Below are 9,743 nucleotides of genomic sequence, written 5' to 3' on the forward strand. Positions count from 1 at the left end.
GATCATGTGATGGAGCTTTGCGTCATTGCTTCCATTATTCTTAATAAACCACTATTCTTGATCAACCACAAGCCAGTAATCCTGCTCCCATTCTTCGACCTTTTCTCTAATGCCATATTGCCTTTGCTATGGAGCCAAAATCTATGTAGATTCACAGTTTGATCATTGCAGAAGATGTAAGGGTTTTTCTATATAAAAGATATGTATTACATCTCATGCAATATGATCATATTTTGTTCAATCATCTCTCTGCAATCGGAATACACACTTCAGATGTTTATGTACTGTAAATCCATCTAACAGAGCCTCAATTGTTTCAATTTTGTATCCATGGAGATTCAAGGGAAATCAATAATAGATACATGGTTTGATGTTAGAGTGATATACTTAAGATTGAACTCCTGTTTGCTTAAAAGTGCACCGTATTTTTTTACGATTTTGTTTTCCGCTAGAAGCATTTCAACCGTTCTTGAGGTTAATGGCATCAAAATTCCTTCCGTAGAGCAAACCTCTCGCAAGTTGCAAAGAGACAAAGTAGATACAAAGTTTGCCGAGGCAACTTATATCAGTACCGATAATCTGCGCACTAATGAGGGCTTGCCCTTTGAGCTCCATCATAGAGGTGAGCTCCTTGTTACAGGGAATTTTGAGAGACTGGCTTTGGAAAATCCCAAGGCTAGGAAAAAGTTCTCGACCATGGAATGTACCTCTGCAATATCTGCCGGATCTTCCTATATTCTATCGAGCAAGGCTGAAGTGCTTTCAGGTTTGAGTGCATCGTTCCTCGAAGTTTATGTGGCTGGGAAAGGCTTGGGTCGGCCCATTGTTTTGACCAAGATGGTGCACTTGCTACCTCGTAGGAAATGGATTTGATGCATTTCTTTGGATGCAATACCTGAAAATGATGATAATGATGGGCTAGGAATCGGTAGATCAAATTTGAAGTCTCAGGTGAACAAATTATATGTGCTTTCTGCACTACATTGTTTGAATATTGTTATTCTTTATATTCTTTATTGAGTATTTATATTCAGGGAAATTTCTGGATCATGTGATGCAGCTTTGCATCATTGCTTCCATTATTCTTAATAAACCACTATTCTTGATCAACCACAAGCCAGTAGGCCTACTTCTCCTCCCTGACAATGCCCTTAGAATAGTTTCACCAATTTTTTCCCGCCTTGCTTTAATCCCTCCTGTAAAGATATTAAGATATTTTTTTCATCTGATGCTTCTTTCAATTTTTCACCACCAAACTTCCATTATCAATCCAGATCTTCTTCAACCATAGTTTCAGTATGGCTACCTTTCCATCTTCACTTTTGACCTATATCAACAGGACCTAGGATACTGTTTAAACTCACAAAAAAAAATTATTACATTTTTTTTACACCTAGCTATCAGGACTTCAGTCATGATGGTTCAATCACTACGTGAGGCCACTTTCTCGAGAAATCAAGAACTAACAAAGCTCTACTAACATTCAAAGAAGTTGACCTTTTTGAACAAGTACCTATTTAACATTTATGATGGTTCAATGATTTCAATCACTAAATAGGTTCTTGGAGGCCACTTTCTAGAAAAATTATACTTGAGGAGAGTATTTACCATTTATAAAATACTATTGAAAAATGGGACCCTGTTTAGACTTTGAGGCGACCACCCAATAGTATTTAATAGTCAGGACTGTAATTAACATAACTTATATATAAGTTCCCTGTTTGATTTTTGAAAACTGCCTATTAGAGTGAAAACTGTTATTCCAATCATTGGAAATATCCAACCAAGATTCCTTCTCTAATGAAATTTTGATGTAATACCACAAATCTATACAGTTGTGATGAAAGAGCCTGAAAAAATAGAATTTTTTTAATTTTATGTTTCTGGTTAGGAAACCATGTTGTTGGAATTCTTTAAAAATTAAAGAGGGTGACTGAAAAAACAAAAACTTGTTCGATTGCATATTCTCCACACTTGGGATGGGTTTGTCCCTTTTCACTTCTCCACACTTTAGGGATGGGTATGGCTCCATGATCCCAACAGCTTAGCTTGGGTTAGAAGAGATCAAGGGTCCTCTAGAAATAGACCCTGTGACCTATTGGGACGAAACACTACACAAGTCAACTGGGGTTGTATGTCTGCCCAACGTATTTAAGGCATCATAGAGCCTTGGGAAAATCCAAGGTTATCAATATGCAGTCAGCGGCAATGTATTTAATGTTGCTGCTGGCTGCATATTGTTCCCCAAAATCTAATCCAGTACGTTTCTTTGTCGACTGTTTGATATAATATTGTGTATATATAGACTACTCCATGTGAACAAAGAAAGTGTTTTAATGGGAGATAAAAGAACTTTTATTTCTACTTCAATTCGGGCATTTTGTGTGTGCGTTTTTTTAATTTCCATAACAAAAAAGTGTTCCTGTCCATTAAATTGGAAACAAACAGAAATGCAAAATGAAATATAAAATTTGTAAATAAAATTTTGGAACCATTAAAAATTAAAAGCTTTGTATTAAATTTGAAATTAATGAAAATTGAGAACTGAATCATAAAATTTGAAAGTAGATTATTTTGAAATCTCCACGCCTACCCCTGTTATTTTTTGTTTGCCTCCACCTCCGATTCCAATGGTACCTACAGGCAGAAACCAATTATTTACTAATTGTAGGTGTAGTTTGACATTAAAGACAATGTCCATCAAATTGTTTGCAATTATTGAGTAGGATTACTAAAGGTGATCAGCAATAAACTCATAACATTTTCTACTGCAATGCCATTTTTTCTTTGTCTTAACTGTTTATAATATCTGTATGTTCAACAGGAAAATTTATAAAAAAGATTATGTTCATAAATCAAAGGATTCAACAGTTGCCATGATATTGAATCATTTTACTGCGACAAAATATTTTATGTTGAAGGAGGCAGAGAAGCAGGGGGAGAGCTATCATGCTTCAAGGAAGGTGTTAGGTTTGGTATGGGAATAGGTTTGGAGATGTTTCTTGGAATCTGCATTGGAGCTGGCTTGATGATCAAGACCTATCAGGCAACTGTGAGGCCTTTTAGAAGGCGTCTGCCCTAAGTAATTTGTGCTGCTTCACCCACAAATTGTCAATAAAAGGAGATTTAATATGCTCGTCTGCAAGGAATTTATTCAGTCTCCCTACTGACAAAACGACACATTTTCTGAGAAAGGAATCCGGCTGGAAACTCAAATATGATCACCGGTTTGTAGCTTTTTGGTTCGTGAATAAAGAATTCTGCACAGAACCTCCAAAACTAGCTTCGTTTGTAAATTTTTGGTCTGTGAATAATGAATTTTGCACATAATACCTCTAGAGCCACTCCAGAACTGCCTTATACTTAAAGGGAGGAGAAAATGAGAGGTTGTACTTTACTAGCCAAAAATCTGTAAATAGAGGGATACTTTTCGCTGGGGAATCTGGTAACGTGGAGGTCTATATCCTTCACAGGTAAACATAACAATAATAAAACCATGTAACCATACACGGATTCGACTGAAGTATTGAATTTTCATATGTATTAGTTTGGAGGGGATTTTGGTTTTCCGTTTTAAAACTATCTATATTAATTAATTATTTGGGAATTATTTAAATTTCCAAATGAATAGAGAAAAAAAATAACAGAATGTATTGTCCTTCCCGTGTCTTTACGGGAAGGATGTATGTTTAAGATGTATACTATCTATTTTTCTTTTTATTTTTCATTATCCTTACGGGAAGGAAGTATGTTTAAGATGTATACTATCTAATAGAGAGGAGTATGTGTTAAGGGAAAAGTTCCCCTAGGGTCTTGGGCTGATACCCTAGTAGACTGAAAGTTGTCTATACAGAGAAACACACATTCCATACAGCCATAATGCTAATATAAGCAAACTCTACGATAAGGGGCGTACCTGAGGTCCTACATTTGAGAAGGTCCTTCCAGGGTCCAAACCCTTCTTGGAGTTCCTTTTGCTCCTTTGACCTGCAAAACAATCAATTCAAGAAAGTACAGCAATATATGGACTAAACATTATAAAGAAACCATCTTCATATTATAAAGAAAGGTAGTTAGTTATGCAATTAAACAACCATTCACATATGAATTCTAACATGAATATCATAAACATGAAGAAGATTTATATCAGGAACAAAGACATGTGTTTCTTTTATTATAGACAAATAAAGTACAGAAAGGAATAATTTCACTTGAGTCATCCTTTCGCAGGCTCCAAGTGGAACCGTCCTCCGGATTTGTCCAGTCTCAAGCCTTTAACAAACTCCTTCCATGACTTACTCCATGATATCACAAGTAGATAGACATCAACACATAAGGAAACAAGTGTTTCCTGCAAATGGGGGAAGTGCTGGAAGCACAAGGGACTTCAGACCTGGTACAGGGATTATCTCAGCAGTGTGATCTTTCTCTCTATTCTCTCCTCCCTTAAGCCTTCCCATTGAAGCCTTTTTATACTTCTCCCAAAGTAGTTTTTTAGTTGGGAATTCGTTGGGAACAGTTGGGCCACAGGCACTAATAGGTGATCAGCAGGTAAAACCCGTGATCTCTGCCCGAAATTAAGGAGATTTAATTTTTTTTTAAGTGTTTTAAGACATATATGCGGGTTGGGTATACACAGACCCGTGTATACACGCGTTTAGCTCAGGGAAATGTCGCGTATAGGGAATAAAACACTGTTTTTTAAATTTTGGACCAGGTCTGGAAGGAGGGGTTTCCCTAGGCCATGAGTGCAGCATCACAAACCATAAGAGTGAGATTTGGAGCTATAACAGATGCCCCCTAATATATGAGGTCAGAAGGGGTACATGATGGCTGAAATGTATTAAGCAAGTACATGGAAAGGAAATCTGTCAAAAACCGAGAAGGACTTCACCAGAGTTCAGCCTGCCAAGCCACAAAAGGAGATCAGAAAGAAACACTGTCTGAGGCGGGCATACCCATGCTCAGAAAAAGTAAAGCATGTTTGCATATCAAGTACAAGTGGATCCACTAAGTATACAAGTATAAAGAACTGGAAAATACATAATGGATCATCTGATCATGATCGAACAAGTACATGTCTAAATATCACATATAAGACTGTCAATGATGCTGAAAGATGCAACGGATCACTGATATCAAAGACTGATCCCAAAAGGTACCAAATGAACATGATGGAGTAAGATGGTACTACACTGCAAACTCAGGTGCCAGCATATAAAATGTCGCCATGAATGACTACAACATATAAGGTGGAGTGGTATCAACTAGCAGCAATAGGAGCAATCGTCAAGTGAACCAATGAATGATGATGCAACCTGAGGTCTTCACCGACCGTTGTGGTACATTTCTACACCATGGGAATAAATGATCTGAAGTAGACCATGTGAGAAATCGTTTGATTACCGGTCATTGATGTATACAGTTAACAAACGCGAGATTACTCACCGATAATGATAATGAGCGTCAAGGTACCTAGTACAATCTAACAAGTGTGAATAGATGAGCTGGAGTCGAACACCTGTAAGAATCTATTGATCAGGAGACAATGATGGTTTCCCATTGTCGATAGCAAAGGATCTGCCACTAATGACTGCAAACCCCAAGGTACTGCCAAATGGACTCTAGATCTTTGCCCCATAGCAATGAGTTGGAGTCGATAGGGAAAGATCCGCTATAAGGAAGGCATTAAGGCATCCTTCATCAATCTAGCGTGAGTGTAACCCGTAGGCCAATAATGTGGAAGGAATCAGACGAAAGAGATGTAGTAACCCAACCGAAGTACGTTTCTGGCGTACACAAGATGTGGCTAGCGCACGACAGAAACCCTCTAAACCAACCAATAATGGAAGCTGACAGAGAGGCGAGGTATCCACCAATAGGGTCAAATGGAAACCAAGGTACTACACGAATCCCAACGTGTGATAATGTAAGCTCATGTCGAACACAAGGGAAACCACTCAGTCAAAGACCCATGATACTGATCGATGCTGAGCACAAGGTGACCTATCAATAATGAAAATAGGGTCAGGGTGCAGCTCTAGGCCTATCCTCAGAGCAAGATGTCATCGTCGATAAGGACAAGACCTGCTAGCAAGAAGTCAATGGAGACCTTCTCAAACCGGCACGAGTAAAGGACCAATACACCTGATGTGATGATAGACATGATACTGACAACCAAGGATGGCCGACTGAAAAATGAGTCAAGAGACACCACAGAGAGGCCGACTCAGGCTAACTTCCCTTGAACAAAAGCACGACTCAATGTGACTATGTGGCAGCATATGATGACTTTGTATAAGTTCGTCATGCAGGAGGCACGAACGAACCCTCCATATGATTGGAAGAGATAACTAATTGGGGGAGAACTGACTCAATAACAAGGTTAAGGCGTACCTAAGTCAAACTAAATCCCGTCCAAACGGAGGAGATTTTGTTTTGAGTGCTTTGTTCAAGGGCGACATGGCTGACTCTAGCTACCAACAATAAATGGAAATATTGTCCTGTTCTTGCTCTTTTTGGAATATATAATTTTTTTTGTCTTTTTCTGTTAAGCTGGAAAAAGAATAAAAGAATGCTATGGTACAGTGGAAAGAACGAGTGTTGGTGAGACAAATGATCTAGTCCCTGGGAATGGAACGTTCCTATGCTCAATGCAGGGAGGTGAAAACTAGTCAATGACACTCAAAGGTGTGTTCCTTCCACGGGTCAAGGTGTTTCAAGTTGCAGAGGTCAAAGATATGCAAGGTTGATTTTGCAATCGTCACGGTCAAAAGATGGCTTAAACACGAGTCCAAGTGAAGCCGGCTCTAGGCCAAAAGGTGCAAGTAGTCAACATGCAATGCAGTAGTACAACTCAACACAAAGGAGCCTCTAGGGTATAAGGCCAGAACGAAGCGAAGAAGCAAAGAGGAATGAGTCTTCATCGCATAAGTCACGGCGGGACTATAGAGGACTCCTGAGCCTACTCAAATCGGAGCAGCATGGGCAACAAATGTTAGTGAGGTGCTAACTACGATGCCCATGTAAAGGATGGCTCTACCATCGTGTCATGATTTAAAAAATCGGTGAGTGAAGATGGCTTACGAACCATAACATGATGGGGTCGACCCTATGGCAGATGTATCGAAAAATGGAGGCTAGTATGCATAATGCAACAGAAAAATGGCTTCCCTAACCTATATGCCAGTGAGAAAACGATACTTGCCATGATGGGTCAGCAGTCATGGAACCGTCTTGAAATTGTCGAAAAACGTCCAAAATGTCCTGAAAATCAAACCATTCTCGACATTCCAAGCTCCCAAGTTAAAAGTCACATGAGGCCAAACAAAATAAAATTTTGAAAAAATTTTGCATTTTCAAAACCTATAAAAGAGCTTTTGGACTCACCATTTTCACCATTTGAGTTTGAGAGCAAAGAAGTGGAGCAAAAGGAGCAAACTTTCCATACGCCAAATTCAACCGTTCAGATTCTTCAAAAACCTCCAAGTAACTCTTATACTTGTCTTGCAATCCATTGTGACTAGTTTTAGGATTTTTAATTAATGTTTTACTGTTGAATTTTTTGCCAAAAATTTCACCGCGGCGTATACGCGGGTTGGTAATATGAAACCCGCGTACACGCGGGCCCTATATGTGACTGTGTGCAAAGGGACCCGCGTATACGCCGCGAACATTTTAAACAAAAAAACTAACGGTTGAAAATAATTTTTCCTTTAGGATGCCGGTCACTTGGCGAGAAAGAGAGCATACCGCAGTGGACGATGAGGTCATGAACGATCCTGATGCTTTGGATGCCCTACGGGGATGTGGTTTGCTTAAATTCTTCAAACTGCCGAATATGAAAGCAAACACACGTCTGCTTGAGATGCTCATTGATTACTAGAATATCGAGGAGGATGCCTTTATGATTGACCAGATGCCACTCAGGATAGAAGTGGAAGATATCTATTTCATCACGAGCCTTTCTCGAAGGGGAGAGGTAGTACATTCCTGGGCAGGACATGGAGCAGTCTCTCGATCAAGGACTATGTACAGATATATTGCCCGAGACATCCAAAAAAAGTTGGAAGCCAAATTTCCATTACACATGTGGCAAGTTTACCGTTGAGGATCATCCTGTTCACCATAGCTCAAGTGAATCAATCAGCTTCTTTGCACCAGGCATCATGGCTAACCATGAGCGTGGCAGTTGACTGCCTCACCACTGTATTTGACTGGTGTACTCCTCTTCTGGCGAGCATGAAGAGACAACTCACTATCAAGAGGGGTCAGACCAAAAACTTTGGATATGGGTCTATTCTGTGTTCTTTCTTTTTTGAGAGGGTCCCTGCACTCCGCCCTAGGGTAGCATTTTCCATCAGCACCCCACGAGATCCATGCATGGGCATGTGGGCCGACTTGATTAAATGTCTAGGGGGTGGGGACGTCCCACGGACTGCATTTGACGTTGACTTCTTTACCTGGTGGGATCAACAGATCATCGCCATAGATGACTACCCTTATGCTGGGTTGGATTTCCGAGGAGATCCCGATCTAGCATTACCACCGACCATAGCATGGGGTGACATTGGTAGGTATTTTTTGATTTTTTGGATTTTTCAAATATAATAATGAATTTTGAATTTTTTTTTTGATGGGATTCAAATGACTAATATGATGATCATGTTCCAGATATTGGGTCGGTACGACTAGATGGGTTCCCGCGGCATGGACAGTGCGGCCAAGGAGCCGAAGAGGCGGCTGCTGATACAGAACAACTTCTACATACCGTTCATTGACACTTGGTGAGACTAAGTCACCAAGTACCGATGGCTACCGTAGAGGAACTTCCTAAGGATATGCAGCGTCATGTGGTTGGCATGCCACGTGATTGGGTTTGCACTTTTCGGCGTGTGGCCAACGCGATAGCTACCTACTTAGCCGCTCATCCTGAGCCGGGGCATTAGATATGCCGGACATGATTATGGGCATTTGAGTCACAATTTTGTATATTTTTTGGACAAACTTATGTACACTCGAGATGTTTTATGATATATATATATATATATATATATATATATATATATATATATATATACAGTTCGACTTTTTGATGCTTGATTTTATTGTGATGAATGATTGATGTGCCAGTCTAATGCTTGATTAGCAATAGAATCTGCTAAACAATTATGAGATCTTGGAATGTGCAAATAATTAATATAAGTAAATGATCTTTGCAACAACCTCACCCTTAAATACTGGCGATATAGACATGGATCCCTTACCCGATAAATGTTGTTCAATTGTGACATTATCAATTGTGAATCAAGATAAACTACTACCGAGTCGATTCCATAAGAAATTGCCTCGGATAGTAAATTAATGACGGCAGTATACTCATCCATATTATTTGAAGTGGTACCAATGCATATGCCCCTTGATACCATCAATTGACCAGTTGGATAGTAGAGTACCCAAGCTGCGGAAGCGAGATTCTGAGTGTGCCGACTAGCACCATCGGCGAACCCAAAATAAACCAAGTCATCCATCAACACCTGCCACAGCAGACCAAAAAGTGTTGATATAAAAAACTCTCGATGAGATATGTACAAATATACATAATGTACAAAGAAGCCATTGCCTAACTCCTACTTAAGTAAAGTACTTCTTTAGGTAGAGCCCGTTTCCGGGCTCCACCAATTTGTTTCCCTCAAAATCGATTAACTCATACGACCATTTTTCTAAAACTCATTTAATAATGA

At 39.5% G+C, this 9,743-nt stretch overlaps 1 protein-coding gene across 1 annotated transcript; it reads left to right on the top strand.

The window, feature by feature from the left end:
* The first annotated feature begins 330 nt into the window (after positions 1–330).
* Positions 331–8,780, top strand: LOC149190592 (uncharacterized protein At1g01500-like). Its single transcript, XM_089410560.1, has 3 exons — positions 331–871; positions 2,925–3,071; positions 8,674–8,780. The coding sequence occupies exons 1-3, from the start codon at positions 331–333 to the stop codon at positions 8,778–8,780; spliced, it is 795 nt and encodes a 264-aa protein (XP_089266686.1).
* Positions 8,781–9,743: the final 963 nt, after the last annotated feature.

Source organism: Pinus tabuliformis, chromosome 3_1, assembly GCF_031772625.1.
Source record: "Pinus tabuliformis cultivar Carrire ecotype Pingquan chromosome 3_1, CPIR1, whole genome shotgun sequence".
NCBI lineage: Eukaryota > Viridiplantae > Streptophyta > Pinopsida > Pinales > Pinaceae > Pinus > Pinus tabuliformis.

What these genes read in the sequence shown, in the direction of transcription:
- LOC149190592 (XM_089410560.1), top strand. Translation starts at nt 331, where the DNA reads ATGGAGATTCAAGGGAAATCAATAATAGATACATGGTTTGATGTTAGA. An exon ending in ACCTCGTAGGAAATGGATTT is followed by an intron (nt 872 to 2,924) that starts GATGCATTTCTT and finishes ATGTTGAAGGAG; the next exon opens with GCAGAGAAGCAGGGGGAGAG. An exon ending in TGTGAGGCCTTTTAGAAGGC is followed by an intron (nt 3,072 to 8,673) that starts GTCTGCCCTAAG and finishes ATCATGTTCCAG; the next exon opens with ATATTGGGTCGGTACGACTA.